This window comes from Carlito syrichta, unplaced genomic scaffold (assembly GCF_000164805.1).
Source record: "Carlito syrichta isolate Samal-C Ts95f unplaced genomic scaffold, Tarsius_syrichta-2.0.1 Scaffold307284, whole genome shotgun sequence".
Lineage (NCBI taxonomy): Eukaryota > Metazoa > Chordata > Mammalia > Primates > Tarsiidae > Carlito > Carlito syrichta.
This window is the reverse complement of record NW_007251380.1, coordinates 334,412-351,239: the sequence shown is the minus strand read 5'-3', so window position 1 is coordinate 351,239 and position 16,828 is coordinate 334,412. Positions and strand designations below refer to the sequence as shown.

The 16,828-nt window shown below is 37.0% G+C and overlaps 1 protein-coding gene and 1 pseudogene across 2 annotated transcripts in view; one reads left to right on the top strand and one right to left on the bottom strand.

Moving 5' to 3' along the window:
* Nucleotides 1-16,828, top strand: part of SRBD1 (S1 RNA binding domain 1) — a 237,641-nt gene that overhangs the window by 61,553 nt on the left and 159,260 nt on the right. Inside the window, exons 13-14 of the mRNA XM_008064317.2 lie at nt 4,312-4,402; nt 5,411-5,518. Coding sequence (XP_008062508.1) covers nt 4,312-4,402; nt 5,411-5,518 — 199 coding nt within the window. The remainder of the gene's footprint in view (nt 1-4,311; nt 4,403-5,410; nt 5,519-16,828) is intronic.
* LOC103266682 lies at nt 1,217-1,688 on the bottom strand (annotated as a pseudogene). Its single transcript, XR_002482326.1, has one exon. The product of XR_002482326.1 is annotated as an ATP synthase subunit g, mitochondrial pseudogene (transcript).

Below are 16,828 nucleotides of genomic sequence, written 5' to 3'. Positions count from 1 at the left end.
AGGGGGATTGCGGGGTCATATGGAAGGTCGATTTTTAGAGCTTTTAGGAATCGCCACACTGATTTCCACAGAGGCTGCACTAGCTCACACTCCCACCAACAGTGTATAAGTGTTCCCTTTTCACTACATCCTCTCCAGCATCTGTTATTTTTTGAGTTAATGATAATGGCCATTCTGACTGGAGTTTGGTGGTATCTCAGTGTAGTTTTAATTTGCATTTCCTTGATGACTAGTGAGGTTGAACATTTCTTCATGTATCTGTTGGCCACTTGTATGTCTTCTTCTGAGAAGTGTCTGTTCATTTCTTTTGCCCACTTTATAATGGGGTTGTTTGTTTTTTCTTTTCAGGACGTTTGAGTTCTTTGTAGATTCTAGATGTTAGGTCTTTGTCAGACATGGAGTTGGCAAATACTTTTTCCCAGTCTGTGAGCTGTCTCCCTGCTCTCTTGATGGTTTCTTTGGCTTTGCAGAAGCTTATCAGTTTAATGAGGTCTCACTTGTCTATCTTATCTCTTATGGCCCGTGCATTTTGGTTTTTGCTCAGGAATTGGATGCCAGTTCCAACTTCCATGAGGGTGTGTCCTGCATTTTCTAAAGTTATTATGGTTTGAGGTTTTACATTTAGGTCTCTGATCTATTTAGAGTTAATGTTTGTGTATGGGGATAGATCGGGGTCGGGTCTTGTTTGAATCTTCTGCATGTGGTCAGCCAGTTTTCCCAGCACCATTTACTGAATAGATTGTCCTCTCTCCAGTGGTGGGTGGTGGAGTCTTTCTCGAATATGAGTTGGTTGAGAAATTGAAGTTTTGCTTCTGGAATCTCAATTCTATTTCATTGGTCTATATGCCTGTTCTTGTACCAATACCAAGCTGTTTTGATTATTATAGCTTTATAGTAAAGTTTAAAGTCTGGTAGTGTGATACCTCTTGCTTTGTTTTTTTTTTTTTTTTTTTTTTTTTGCTGAGGATTGTTCTGGCTATTCTTGGTCATTTGTGTTTCCATATGAATTCCTATATTGTTTTTTCTAGATTACTCTTCATTTCTTTCTGCATTTCTGTTTCCATTTGAGATCATTTTCTTTCTGCCTACTACTTTTAATGTGGGTCAACTGGTAACAGATATTCTCAGTTTTAGTTTGTCTGAAAAAGTCTCTATTTTGCCTTCATTTTTGAAGAATATTTTTGCTGGGTATAGAATTCAAGATTGGCAATTACTTTTTTTTTTTTTGACAAATCTTATTTTGATCAGATAGCAGTCTGATCACATATGGTCCAAAAACACACAGATAACAAGTCAAATATCGTCAGATGTTAAAGACTGGTCTTCAAACATTATAACCAATGATGCCATGCTTGCCTATGATCTCTCCGACATAAAACCACATCCACACCTCAGTGGCCACCAAACCATTCAGCACAGCTTCCTTAACTGTGAGCTGTTTGAAGCTACCAGTTTGAGTGCTACTGATTATTTTTTTCAGGCTCTGAATAGCTCTAGAGATCTCAGCAGGGGTTGGAGGAACCAGTTCAACCTTGGCGTAGGACCAAAATGTGGCCAGTCGAGGCTTCGAATAAGTCATAGCAGCGTTCACCAGCACTGGGACTTTCTCCGCAAGGTTACGGACAAATTGGGCCATGGTTCCAGGACGGAATGTCCGTCGTCCCGAAAGACCAGCCGAATGTCAACCCCGGCAATTACTTTTTGTACTTTAAAGATGTCATTCTGTTTTCATTTTATGTTTTTCTGACTGCTACAGTTTCTCTTGAGAAGTCAGCCAACATTCTTATTATTGTTCCTTTGAAGGTTATATGTCCTTTTTTCCTTTGACTGCTAGAATTTTCTCTTTGTGGTTTTCAGAAGTTTTCTTATGCACTTAAGTGTGTGTGTGTGGGGAAGAGGGTATGAGTGTGGGTTTTCTTTTCTTTTTCTTTTTTTGGCATGACTTCCACTTAGGGTTGTAGAGCTTCTAGCATCTCTTTCTAAAACTCCAGTTACATGCATGTTAGACATTTCCATTTCTTCTCTTCTGTTTTCCATTCTTTTGTTTTATTTTCTATTAATTGTCTAAGTTAATTAATCCTTGTTCTTGCTATGTCTAATGTGTTACTAAATTCATCTGTGGAGTTATTTAAGTAATTGATTTTTTAGTTTTAGACTCTGTTTCATACTTAAAAAATAGATTACAATTTCTTATGAACTTCAACTTTTAATTTTTTTTTTTTACCTTTAAAATTTTTGGTTTTATTTTCTTTTCTGAAGTAATTTTTTCTTTTATGTTGAACCCATTCCCAATTTATCTCATCTCATTTCTGAGGTTTTCTAATTTTGACTTAACGTTATTCTTATTTTTCGTAATGTTCCTTTTTTTTTTTTAGAGCTTTTTCTCATACATTAGGTACACCTTTCTATAAGACCTTTCTATTAGCCTTTTAAAAATTAACTGTTTTAAAAAATAATCATTCTGTATAGAATTTGACCATCATCCTTTTCTGTTGTTTAGTTTTACATAAATTAGTTTTCCTGCACTTTTAGAAGGAAGGCTGGGTCAGGAGAGTTTTTCTAGCTGTATATCTCTATAATTCTCTCTTTTTTGCCCCCAAATTATTAAAAGAAAAAGCTCTGTGTGGATTGGGAGATAGTCTTATACTTTCTGGAATCTGCTTCCCTGTTGCTTTCTCCTCATTTACCTGGGCTTTCTTTTATCTTTATTCTTACTTTGCTGCATTTGGATGTGATTTTCGACTTTTTCTTCTCAGTGTAGGATTTTTGTCTTGAAAGGTATCTTCTACTAGTTAATTTCAAGAGTTCATAGGGATTGGAATTTTCCAATCCTTTCTGAACTTATTGGGCAGCCTTTGTACTAAATCTTTCCCAGTCTCAATTCCTATTCTCAAACAGACTGTTAGGATTTCCAGGAAATACCATGAACATTTTTTAGATTTTCCTGTTTTCAGGTCTGTCAGATACTCCATTTTCCACACAGATGCTGATGATGCATGAGGGTCTTGTCAGTTGTGTTATTCTCACCTGCACTACTTTTGGGTTTTGGGAGGATATTTTGTTATCTTTGTTATAGATATAGTCAGGTTTTGTTTTTGTTTTCCTAGTTGTCATTTTATGCTATTAATTTTTAAAGTAAATGGGAAGTATATTTTATCAATATTTTTTTCAGCTTTATTGAGATGTCATATGGCTTTTATCCTTTACTATGTTACTGGGATGAATTTTTTAAGAAGTGCCAAGTCACACTTGCCTTCTTAGATAATCTTAACTTGTTCGTGATACTTACTGGATCAGTTTTCAGTTCCTATGTTTCTAATAGTATAATTCTTTAAAAAATTTATATATACACACACAGATAAACACATGCACAGATATTGCTTTAATCTCTTTTGATAAGGTTTTCTAGGAACTAATCGATTTCATTTTTTAATCAAAATTAACATAAAGTTATTTATACTATTCTGTCTGTATTTTAAAATCTGCTTATATCCTCTTTTCATTTTTAATAAAATTTACTGTATTTTTGTTTTCTAGCCTTTCTTTTTCTTGATTGGTATTGTTAACCATAAATGTCTGTCTTATAAGTGGTTTTAAACTGTAAACTTGGTTAATCCTTTCTGTTTTTTGTTTTTTTTTTTTTCTATTTTTTAAATTTCTATTTTTAACTTCGTCATTTTCTACTTTCTTCTTTCTTAGGGATTATTCTGTTGTTCTTTTCCTAACTTCCTAAATTGGTCTTTTAGCTCATTATTTTTATTTAAAGTGAATTTCTTTAACTTTTAAAATATATTTTTAATTAAAATGATTTTAATTACTTAAAATATTATTAAAATAAAAATATTTTAGTTAAAATAAAATATTTCCTGTATAACAATACAGAAAAGCTCGTAATTCTTAAATATGAAGCTCAAAGAATTATACAAAGTAAATAAAGTAAATAAATTCATGTATCTACAACTCAAAAGAGGAAATAAAATAGTATCCAACAGTGTCTGATATGTAGTATTTAGTAAATGTTCACCTCTATTGTTGCTAATGTTAGTGTTATTGAACACCATTTCTCTTTTATGTATCTCAGCATATTATCTAGTTTGTAATGGTTTTGTGTAGCAAAATAGAATCCTTGTGACTTTGGAAGTAACAATATTTGAGTACTTAGGGAGAAACTGATCTAGTGAATATGGGATGATTCAGACAGCATTTTAAAAAACAAGCCATTCTCATTTTCTACTACAGCTGAATCAAATCATTGATGTGTTACACTTTGTAATTTCTTACAAAAAGCCTTATTCTTTTTATTTTTTAAAGGTCAGATACTTCATACTGATGTGGTTTACTTGCATTGTGGACAAGGCTTCCGAGAGGCAGAGAAAATAAAGAGGCTTTTGCTGAATTTCAAGTATGAAAATAATCTTTGAGTATTTCAGTAGCTTAGTCAATCAGATACCTTTGAGGCCCCTAATTTGGAGGGAGGAGTTAAGGGAAATGCCTTGGTGAGGGAAAAGGAACCATGTAAAAGAATGCCAGGGCAAATTGCTGGAGAACTCTACATGTGAAGACTCCAGAGGAATGCTGCACCTTTCCTCTACCACCTTCCAATATATACTACCTAAAGGTGGTAATATGGGCACCTGTGAACATTTGTTCTTTTGTTTGGGCTTCCTCCCTCTTTCGTGTCTCCTTCCTTCCTTCCTCTCTTCCTTATGGATCTGAGGAATGAATGTGGAAGTAGTTAGAAGCTTCCGAGATTGACATCTTATCATATAACTCAACCACAGTGTCTTTATTGTGGCTTATAATGTTCTAGAATTTACTTACTCATGTCTGATTTGGTTTCTTCTAGATGGGAAGAAAGCTGATTATTCTTGAGATAGTATGACAGTGAAAGATTTCTCTACTGCCTCCTATTCCAAATGTGGGGGCAGTGTCTTTTATTCTACATCCGTTTCTGTTTCCCTTGTGAAACAATAGACAGGAGGCCAGGCTCAGTGGCTCAGCCTGTAATCCCAGCACCTTGGGAGGCCGAAGCAAGTGGGTTGCCTGAGCCTGCGGGTTCGAGACTCACCCAGGCAACTTGGTGAGACCTTGTCTCTACAATAAATCAAAAAAATTAGCTGGACGTGGTAACACACACCTGTACTTCCAGCTACTTGGAAGGCTGAGGCAGAAAGATCGCAGGAGCCCAGCAGTCAAGGCTGCGGTAGCCGGGAGCATGCCACTGCACTCTACTCTGGGTGACAGTGAGACTCCAACTCAAAAAAAAAAAAAAGGAAACAATAGACAGGTTGCTTAGATATGAGAAAATAAGAGCATTGTATAATAGTGTTTGTGCATTCTGTACATGGTCTCCAGTTGATTACAAAGCATGCCTTGAAATTCAGTTTCTCATTCTGCTTCTCCCTTGCAGCTGCAGCACGGTGGTGATTGGAAATGGAACTGCCTGCCGGGAAACAGAAGCTTACTTTGCTGACCTGATAATGAAAAATTACTTTGCACCACTGGACGTTGTTTACTGGTAAGGATGTTAGGTATGTTTGTTTTCTTGGCTAGTATGGGAACTTCTGAAGTTCCTTTTGTGATTAATTTTTCCTTTTTAAAAAAAGATATATATCTTGTTTGCCCCCTAGACCACTTCTTGCTGTTTATAAGAGCTTTGCAGAGGCCGGGTGTGGTGGCTCATTTTGTAATCCCAGCACTTTGGGAGGCTGAAGCAGGAGGATTGTTTAAGCCCAGGAATTCAAGAGCAGCTTGGGCAACATAGCGAGATGTTGTCTCTACCAAAAAAAAAAAATTAGCCAGATGTGGTGGCATATGCATGTAGTCCCAGCTACTTTGGAGGCTGAGGTGGAAGAATCACCTGAGCCCAGAAGGTCGAGTCTATGGTGAGCCATGATTGTGCCACTGCCCTTCAGCCTGGGTGACAGAGTGACTTAAAAATAAATAAATAAATAAATAAATAAAAGAAAAAAGAAGTGCTTTGCAGAATAACGTAAAGTATCTGTCATTGGAGAAATTTGAGACAGGAATGATTAGAACAGGATAGCGTCCTGAAACTTCTTACAGAAGCAGCACATTAGGATTCTCTTAGTTTCCTGGGATTTTCCAGGCTATACATTCTGTAGGGCCTCTAGTTAACTACTGAATATTAAATAGGTGATGTACCAGGATAGCAGCTATAGACTGAATACCTTAGCCTTATTCTTCCAAAGCTTTGAACCCTATGAACCATTGCCCTTCAGAACTTAGAGCCAAGGTAAGCGTTATGAATTTAAAAGCATTTCTGATGTTCCTTTCTCATTTGCCCCTTGGCCACAAGTGTTTAATTCTAGGAGTGAGGATAGTTATAATGGTTGATATTTGGAGGGGTGTGCTCAGGTGCCATTTTCCACTATTAGTGAGAAAACTAATGATTAAGAATAGTCAGCTGAATAATAGGTGACTGATAGGATCAACAATAAAACAAACACTGGAAGAATTCTAAGATTCATTTGAGTAGGCCAAAAGGGAGAGGTCAGGGATTTAGTGTATTCCTTGTGCCAAGAGTGTAATCAAAGTAAGTCATGGAGATGAACTCAGGGTAACTAAAGGGAGAAGGTCAGGGACAAACTAGGTGCTATGGAATTATGGTTCAGGAAAGGACCAGATAAGAAGGCTTGTGTCAGCTTTTTCCCTCTCTCTTGTTATTCAGGTTGGTCTGGGAAGTAATGTAGCTCTTCCCTTTCCTGAGAACTGCAAACATGTACCTATTCCTTTTTTTTTTTTGAGTTGGAGTCTCACTCTGTCGTCCAGACTGGAGTGCAGTGGCCGCTCCCGGCCACCGCAGCCTCGGCCTGCTGGGCTCCAGCGATCCTTCCGCCTCAGCCTTCCGAGTAGCCAGAATTACAGGCATGCGCCACCACACCCAGCTGATTTTTTGATTTATTGTAGAGATGAGGTCTCACTGCCCAGGCGGGTCTCGAACCCGCGGGCTCAGGCAATTCACTCACCTCAGCCTCCCAAAGGCGCGGGATTACAGGCTGAGCCACCGAGCCCGGCTACCTATTCCTTTTGAGAACCCAATATAAGCACTTGATATAGCCAATTCAGTTTCTTTCAGGCTACTTCTCAGATTTTCTTTTTAATTTGTTCACATTAATTTGATATAATTATCTTAAGTACATTTGTACTGATAATAAATGCAACTTTCAAATCATAAAAATATGTAAGAACTGGAAGTGAAGATGTCTTGAATTTCAACTGAATTTGCTTATAATATCCCTTTATTGAACTCTAAAAAGTTTATAGTATTAGAAAGGATGAACTATGGAGTCACACAAATCTGGGTTCATCTTTTGTTTCTGTTGTTTACTAGTTATGAAAGTTTAAAAGAGTTACTTACCTTCTCTTTACTTTCCTTCATCTTTAAAATAAGGAAAAGAATTCTTATCTCACAGAATTTTTAGGAATATTAAAAGTGAGATAACATATGTTAAGACAAAACACTAAGGCTTTAATAAACAATATAGTGTTTGTGTTTATGAATGTGTTTATATGCATATTTGTTTTGTTATAAATATAACTTACATGTATTGCAAATTGTTACTATGAAACTAGAGGTAGTATTTTCTTAGGCAATTAGTAAACCTACATAAAGTTCATTTTTTTTTCCTTTATATATTAGGGATGGTAATGATATCTATCACTCGGGATTATAATGATATCTATCTCACTAGTGTAAAATAATAAAATCTGCATATATCATGTGGCACCATAGATGTTCAGTTTTATTAATGGATATGAATGCCATTTTAGTTAAGCCTTATGCTAGATGCCATGGTATGGTGGAAGTATGTAGGCTCTGGAGAAAGACCTGGCCTGCCACCTACTACCTCTGTGATTAGCTGTACTTTTTTTACCTTCTTTAACTCTAGCTTCTTCATCTGTGGGAATATTACTTACCGATTAGCATCATTGATCATTGAGAAAATGTGAAATAGAATGTGTTATGTTTCTTCTGTCTATCTATCTATCTATCTATCTATCTATCTATCTATCTATCTATCTATCTATCTATCATCTATCAAGTCGGAGTCTCACTATGTCACCTACGCTGGAGTGCAGTGGCATGGTCGTGGCCACTACAGACCCAACCTGCTGGGTTCAGGTGATCTTTCCCCTTCAGCCTTCTAAGTAGCTGGAACTACAGGCATGTAACACCAAGCCTATCTACTTTTTAAATATATATTGTAGAGATGAGATCTTGCCATGTTGCCCAGGTTATTCTCAAACCCATGGGCTCAGGCAATTCTCTCACCTCTGCCTCCCAAATTGCTAGAATTACAGGCGTGAGCCACTGTGCCTGGCTTGTTTCTTCTATTTTTAAGGCTATTTGTAGTAAATATTTGAAGTATAGGCTAATCTTTGAAATGGTCTAACTCTGAACTGGGGTTCCTGTTAGGTATAACTTAGTGCTTGGGGGAAGAAGTCTGGTTATTTTGTCTTAGTTGTGATGTTGGTAATAAATATTTTCAAAAAGTTTCAGTTGTCCAAGAAAATATTACTGCTTTAAACGTTTTTCTGCTCCAACCCTTGCTCTTCCATTTTTTCACTTCTGGAATGAAGCAAGGCAAAACTACTGATAAAACAAGATGGCCATCACCCACACTTTCTGATTATGTTGCTAGATCATAAGGTGATAAATTTTGTTTTGGTTTTTGAGAGTGTGGTTTCTTAGCTCTGCACTATGCCTGGCTTTATCATATGCCCTACAGCATTGCCACATAGTACTGGAGCTAATCTGTGCTTCCATGTTTTTTTTTTTTTTTTTGTGTTGGAGTCTCACTTTGTCGCCCAGACTGGAGTGCAGTGGCCGCTCTCGGCCACTGCAGCCTCGACCTGCTAGGCTCCGGCGATCCTTCCGCCTCCGCCTTCCGAGTAGCCAGAATTACAGGCATGCGTAACATGCCCGGCTGATTTTTTGATTTGTTGTAGAGATGCGATCTCGCCAAGTTGCCCAGGCAGGTCTCGAACCTGCGGGCTCAGGCAATCCACTCACCTCAGCCTCCCAAGGCGTGGGATTACAGGCTGAGCCACCGAGCCCGGCTTGTGCTTCCATGTTTTACTCTCTGGTGCTCCTTTGCACTTTTATGAATGTAGTTTCTATTAGGCATCTTCTTTAGAAGAGCTCGGTTTCTTTGCAATTAAAGACTCGCTTTGAATGGTATCTTTTCTGCTATAATTTGCTTTCTGCTATAATCATGTGGGGTTTTTGATCTATCTATATGGCGAATTATAGTAGTCATTTCCTACAACTGTACCAACTTTGCAGTTCTCATTTGAATTCCACTTATAGTGTATTATTCTTTTAATGTACTTTTAGCATCTGTGTGCTAATATTTTATTATGCTTTTGAAGTTTGCAAATAATGCAAATATCTAAGTGGAATTTATAGTGAATGCTTTAGGAAAATCAGCTGTGTGATTTCATTTTGTTATCATTTTGCCAGTTGAAAGTGCTTTTATGAGGAAACCATGTTTTCTCATCTGACACTTTGAAGTTACATTGAAATTGAAACCTCCAAGCTTACTCTGGCAGTCATTTTTAGTACCTCTGAACAGATAATCTGACATGCACGTCTATAATCTTGTCAGCCACTCCTTCTGAAAACCCTTTCCCAGACATCCACCAGCACATTTCCTCTTACCTTTTCCTTCCAACACTCTTTGACTTGACATGCTGCCATAGGTTAACGTACTTCATGATTTATCTCCTAGTTCATAAACCACATGTACCTTGACCCATTCATCTACCTTTTCTTTCATCTGTCTCTCTCCCTAGCCTTACAAATACGTACCTTCCAAACTCTGAAACTTACTCAGATTATGGGGGAAGTCCTCCAAAGCATCAAATCCTGATTACCAAAATAACAAAAATTAAACTGGAATTAAGTTGCAGAATGTAACTATGCTAAACCTCAGTTAGTTATGTACATTTAAAGTTGAAAGTGTTTGTGAAAAATTCTACAGTATTGTATGGGTCATTGTTAAACGTATATGCTAGAATGTCAATCCTCTGCAATAGAGTAGGCACTTACTTTATTTTTGAATAAGTACTTTTAATTTTCATTCATGTTAAATTGCCACAGTTGATTAATTTCTAATCATTTACCCCTATTTTTTGGATTAAAAAATAGTATTTTCTTGTGTGCAATAATGGTGAAATTTACTGAAATGTAGAAATAGCTTAACTTCTTAAGAGGCATTTGTGTTTACATGTAGTATATCAAATTTCTCCCTCACTGGAACTTTAAATCAGAGAACCATGTTTTATTAATCTCTACCTCCTTTGTATTAAGTACATTACTTATAGATCTATCTTGATAGATACTTGTTAATTTTAATTTTTAAATATTAAGTATAAAACTATTTTTAATTAGATAAATCTTTTAAAGACTACTATTAGAATCACTGTATGCAAAAATTATAGAAATTTCCCCCTCTGCTTAATGTTTTAGTAAATCTATAACTTAATGTTTTCTCTATTTTTTTATTGATACAGAAATTTGTATTTCAAATTATAGACTTATGTTTTGCCAAAGATAAAAGATGATTTTGGAAATTAAAACATTTCATGTTTAGAGTTGTAATACATCGTAAAAGAACAAAAAATAATCTTCAATATGTGTTGTCTTATATTTCAAGCTCTGATTGACAAGATTTATACTAAACATTGCTGAAATTACAGCATTATGCGCATTTTGGAGAATCACAGATACATGAAGCCACTTAAAATCAGGAAACAAAAAATGGAAGAGCATTTTGTGCTGTTATTTTAGACCTTGGTTTAATGTTTCTTCTCTAAAAGCTGCAATATACAAATGAATTTGAGCAGGCAAATGTAGAAAACAAGAGAAAGGAAATTAATTTTGCTTCTTAGTGACCTCTTTCGTTGGGACAGTGAAATAATTAGAAAATAAAATGAACTGAGAGGTTGTGGTATATGAGGAAAGGATGAAAAAAGAGACGTGCTGATGTGGAGGGCTAGGGACATGGCTTTGCAGACGTGATGTATGCTAGTGGCCTGGTTTGCTGGCCAGGTCATATTAGGAACAAAGACTTGGTGCTGGACATCTGTGAAACATACATTGAAGCTCAGTCTCTCATTCCAGTGGGGTACCAACCACTTAATAGAAGGAGACTGTAACTTAAGTAATAGTTTTGTTGCTCGAGATATATTGATGTACCTTTCAGAGCTTCTAACATAATTGCAGGGAATAGCTAGAGCCTTAAAGAGTGAACTCATTTGTGAAAAATGTCTAATAGTGAAGCTAATGAAAATCTTTGCCTTAAAATTTAAAAATACACTTTTTTCTTTAAAGTTACAAATGTATGTTATTATTAATGTAATTGGAAAATACAGATATGTGATAGGATTTTCCTTTACCTAAATTGTTATTTATATCTAGAGCAGGGGACCCCAAACTCCAGAGCCGCAGATTGGTATGAGTCAGCTAGGAACCCGGCCACACAGCAGGAGGTGAGCTGCAGGCATTCTTACAGGAGCCTGGGCCCTATTGTGAATTGGAGGGATCTAGGTTGCCTGCTCCTTATGAGACTCTAATGTCTGATGTTCCCCCCACCCCCGCCCTGGTGGAAAAATTGTCTTCCAAGAATCTGGTTCCTGATGCCAAAGCCGTTGGGGACCAATGTCTTAGAGTATATTCCTAGATTTTCCTTATATGTATGAGAGGGACTCCTCAAAACTAGAAATTTATAAAAAATTGTGTATTCTTACATGTTTAAACTTCAGTCACCTACAGAGTACGCTCCGTTTGATGAAATACACCTATTGAGATGCTTTTTCCACTGCTCAGCACAGTTTTTTAACTCATCAATTTTGATACCTTTTAGTGCTCCTGCTGTTTTTTGTTTCAGGTCTTCCACATAAGCAAAATGTTTCCCTTTGAGAACTTTTTCCATCTGGGAAACAAAAACAAGTCCCTGGGGGTGGGATCAGGTGAATAGGGAGGGTGGAGTATGGGGGTGATGCTATTTGTCATCCAAAACTGCTGAATACTTGGTGTGGTGTGGGCAGGTTGTGTAAATTACCCACTTATTAAAGGGTCAAACACATTGAAAGAATCTCCAAAAAACTTTTGCTGAAGCCTCTCACAACAACACTAGCTGGGACACTGGTGCCAATGGGTTCCTAGAACAGTTACCTAGTGGGGGAAGACTATACTACAAGGCCCCCTAAAGAGATAATTCCCTGTGTTTAGGGTCCCCTGGTATATATTATAAAAAGGAGCTTGTGCTGTGTGTTTTATATACTTTTTCTCACTTAGTATACTGTTATCTTTTCATGCCAATAAAACATACTTCATAACATTATTTAAAAATTACTACAGATACACTTTTATATGGTTGTATCCTATTTTAGTCATTTTTTGTTTGACAGCTGGGGTTTTCTAATCATCGCGATTATAAACAAAGCTAGAGTGAATGTCCTTGTGTTTAGATTTTTGCACATACCTTTCTTTAGAATACAGTATAGAAAGTAGAATACAGATTTAAAGAGGCACTTTACCACTGCTCCTAAACCAAAAAATGCTGGAATGCCAAACCTAATCTATTACTTAGTTTATTTCTAAACTACATTTCTTCTTCTCAATGTGTTTTGTTTTTTTAAATAGAAGCCTCTCTCAAGTTTTTACATTCCTAATTTTTCTTAGTCTGACTTTTCTTTGTGAAGCCACAAACCTCATTATCCTCTCAGTTACTTTATATGGTTGTTTTATTCTCTAATTTGGGATTCTATTATTTAAAACATTTATATCACTAGTAGATACAAAAACCTAGCTAGAAAAGGAAGAAAAGCATTTCTTAATTGTGAAATACATAAAAATGTATCAAAGACTATGTAAAAATTGTACAGAGTTCAAAGAAGAATAAACTGAGTATTTTAGTTTCCAGCCTTCAGGCTCCCTACGTGCTTTTTCTTTCTTTCTTTCTTTCTTTTTTTTTGGAGTTGGAGTTAGAGTCTCACTCTGTCGCCCAGACTGGAGTGCAGTGGCGGCTCCTGGCCACCGCAGCCTCGACCTGCTGGGCTCCGGCGATCCTTCCGCCTCTGCCTTCTGAGTAGCCGGAATTACAGGCGCGCGCTACCATGCCCGGCTGATTTTTTGATTTTATTGTAGAGATGAGGTCTCACCTGCCCAGGCGGGTCTCGAACCCGCAGGCTCAGGCAGTCCACACACCTCAGCCTCCCAAAGGCGTGGGATTACAGGTTGAGCCACCGAGCCCGGCCTCTTTTTTTTTTTTTTTTTAATTATTGTAGATATGAAGTCCCGTCAAGTTGCCTGGTCTGGTTTCAAACCCATGGCCTCAGGCAATCCGCTCGCTCGGCCTCCCAAAGTACTGGGATTACAGGCTGAGCCACTGAGCCTGGCCCCTATGTGCTTTTTCTTAGATTGCCTCTTTCTCTGTACCCCTTTTCTCTATACCTTATAACCACTGTCTTGAATTTTGTGTGAATTTAATTTTTAAGAAAAGTAATTTTAAAGCTGCACATTTTTAGGGCTTTTGACATATAATGTAGTGTTGTCTTCAGAATGGTTGTGCTGGTTTATACTCCTGCATGCAATGTCCCTGCTCCTAGTGGTATGCGACCTGTACCTATATGGTCTACTATTTGTGTTTTGATTTGCATAGACACCTGAGTTGAGATCCCAGCAGCACCATTTATTAACTAATTGTGTGTCCTTGGACAAGTTACTTAACCTCTCTGTATAATAGTTTATCATCCATAGAATAAGATACTAATAGTACCCATTTTATGGGATTGTTGTGAAGGTTAAGTTAGTTAATATGTTTTACACTAATTAGACCAGCTAATGTATTAAATGAGTTAATGTTTGACATTAGCTTAAAGTAGTACCTGGCACATACTTACATTATTAATGAGGTCACCTATGTTTTTATATGTTCATTGGCCGTTTGTGTTTGGGGAGTAGGAGGGTGACTTGTTCATATCCTTTGTTCATTTTTTCTTTTTTCTATTGGGGATTTTTATCTCATTTATAATGATTTGCAAAGATATTTCTATATCAATGACTGATCTGTATGTCATAACTTTTGCAAATTATGGAAATCATTTTTCCCATTTTGTGTTATATTTTAAGCTTTATTTCATGCATAATTTTAAATTTTATGTTCTCAGAATTATATCTTTCTCTGTATAGTTTTCAATTTTTGCGTTTTGCTTATTGAGTCTAGAATATTAAAAAGTGTTAGTTTTTGTAGAAAATATGAACCTCTCATATATCCAGGAATAACAGGTTTTGTTTTTTTAAAATACTAGCCTCTCTCAAGTTTTTATATTCCTAATTTTTCTTAGTCTGACTTTTCTTTATGAAGCCACAAACCTCATTATCCTCTCAGTTACTTTGTATGGTTGCTTTGAAGCTTTATTCTCTAAGAAACCAAAAATAAACCAAAGAACCTTAAACAGCTTAGATAACAAAAATAGAGACTAGAAGGCTATTAAAGACCCTCAAAGTAGATTTGAAAAGAAGACTATATGTTAATTTTCCCCCTTCTTTCTCTCTTTCTCTCTTTTTTTTTTTCTTTTGAGTTGGAGTCTCACTCTGTCTCCCAGGCTGGAGTGCAGTAGCACACTCACGGCCACCACAGCCTCGACGTGCTGGGCTCAGGTGATCCTTATGCTTCAACCTTCCAAGTAGCTGGAACTACAGGCATGTGCCACCACACCCAGCTAATTTTTTGATTTAGTGTAGACGTAAGGTCTCACCAAGTTGCCCAGGCTGGTCTTGAACCTGTGGGCTCAGGCAATCCTCTCACCTCGACCTCCCAAAGTGCTGGGATTATAATGTGAGTCTCCATACCTGGCCCATTTTTTTAAAAAATTACTTCTATTTTTAATATGTAGGATACAATTCAGTGTAGGTATACAAATGTTCATTATGTGGGTATCCTTGTTGATGAGGTGTGCCCCCCCCCGGCAGTTTCCCACTACTGCCAATCCCTTTCTTATAGTATTATGATAGTTGCTCAAGGTCTGCTTATGAGTGAGAACATATGATACTCAGTTCTTTGTTTCTGTGATAGATCGCTCAGTATTATAGCCTCTAAGTCCCTCCAAGTTGCTGTGAAGTTCATAATTTTGTCCTTTTTTATGGCTGCGTAATATTCCATCGCGTATATGTACCACTTTTTTTTTAATCCACTCTTCTTTCTGTGGGAAGCACAGTTGGTTCCATGTTTTTGCTATTGTAAATAATGCTGCAGTAAACGTGTGTGCAGGTATCTTTTCCATAGAGTGATCTGAGTTCCTCCGGGTATATTCTCAGTAGGAGAATTGTGGGGGTCATATGGGAGGTTGATTTTTAGATCTTTTAGGAATTACCACACTTTTTTCCACAGAGGCTTTACTGGTTTACACACCCACCGACAGTGTATAAGTGTTCCCTTTTTGCCACATCCTCTCTAGCATCTGTTGTTTTTTGAGTTATTGATGAAGGCCATCCTAACTGGAATTATGTGGTATCTCAGTGTGGTTTTAATTTGCATTTCTTTGATGACTACATGCATTTTTTCATGTATCTGTTGGCTGCTCGTATGTCTTCTTTTGAGAAGTATCTATTCATATCTTTTGCCCACTTTGTAATGGGACTTTTCTTTTTTTTTTTTTTCCCGGCACATTTGAGTTCCTTGTAGATCTTAGATGTTAGGCCTTTGTCAGATATACAGTTGGCAAATATTTTTTCCCAGTCTGCGGGCTGTCTCCCTGCTCTCTCAGTGGTTTCTTTGGCTTTACAGAAGCTTGTCAGTTTGATGAGGTCCCACTTGTCTATCTTATCTCTTATGACATGGACACTTGGGGTGTTGATCAGGAATTGATAGCCAGTTCCAATTTCCATAATGGTGTCTCCTGCATTTTCTAAGGTTCTTATAGTTTGAGGTTTTCACGTTTATGTCTTTGATCCATTTAGAGTTAATTTTTGTGTATGGTGATAGGAAGGGGTCTTATTTTAATCTTCTGCATGTGGTCAGCCAGTTTTCTCCACACCATTTACTGAACAGGTTCTCCTTTCCCCGGTGATTGGTGGTGGAGGCTTTGTCGAAGATGAGTTGGCTGAGAAATTGAGGTTTTGCCTCAGGGATCTGTATCCTGTTCCATTGGCCTATGTGCCTGTTCTTGTACCAATACCAGGCTGTTTTGATTATTGTAGCTTTATAATAAAGCTTAATGTCTGGGAAATGTGATGCTGCCTGCTTTTTTTTTTGCTGAGGACTGTTTGACTATTCGTGGCCATTTATGTTTTCATATGAATTCCTGTATTGTTGTTTACAGATCTGGTAAGAATGCTGCTGATAATTTAATGGGTATGGCGTTAAATCTGTAGATTGCCTCAGATGGGATGGACATCTTAACAATGTTGATTCTTCCAATCCGTGAGCATGGAATGTTTTTCTATTTGTTTATGTCATCTTTGATTTCTTTGAGCAGTGCTTTGTAGTTTTCATTGTAAACGTCTTTGATTTCTCTGGTTAGGAAGATGCCAAGGTATTTCATTTTTTGTGTGGCTGTTGTGAATGGGATTAAGCTTTTTATTTGAATTTGTTTGTTTATTGTTGGTTATAGGAATGCAACTGATTTTTGCACATTTATTTTAACCCAGAGACTTTGCCAAAGTCCTTTACCAGTGCAAGGAGGTTTTTGACGGATTCTCTTGGGGTTTCGAGGTATAAAATCATGTCGTCTACAAAGAGGGATAACTTAACTTCCTGTTTTCCTATTTGGATACTCCTGATTTCCTTCTCTTGTC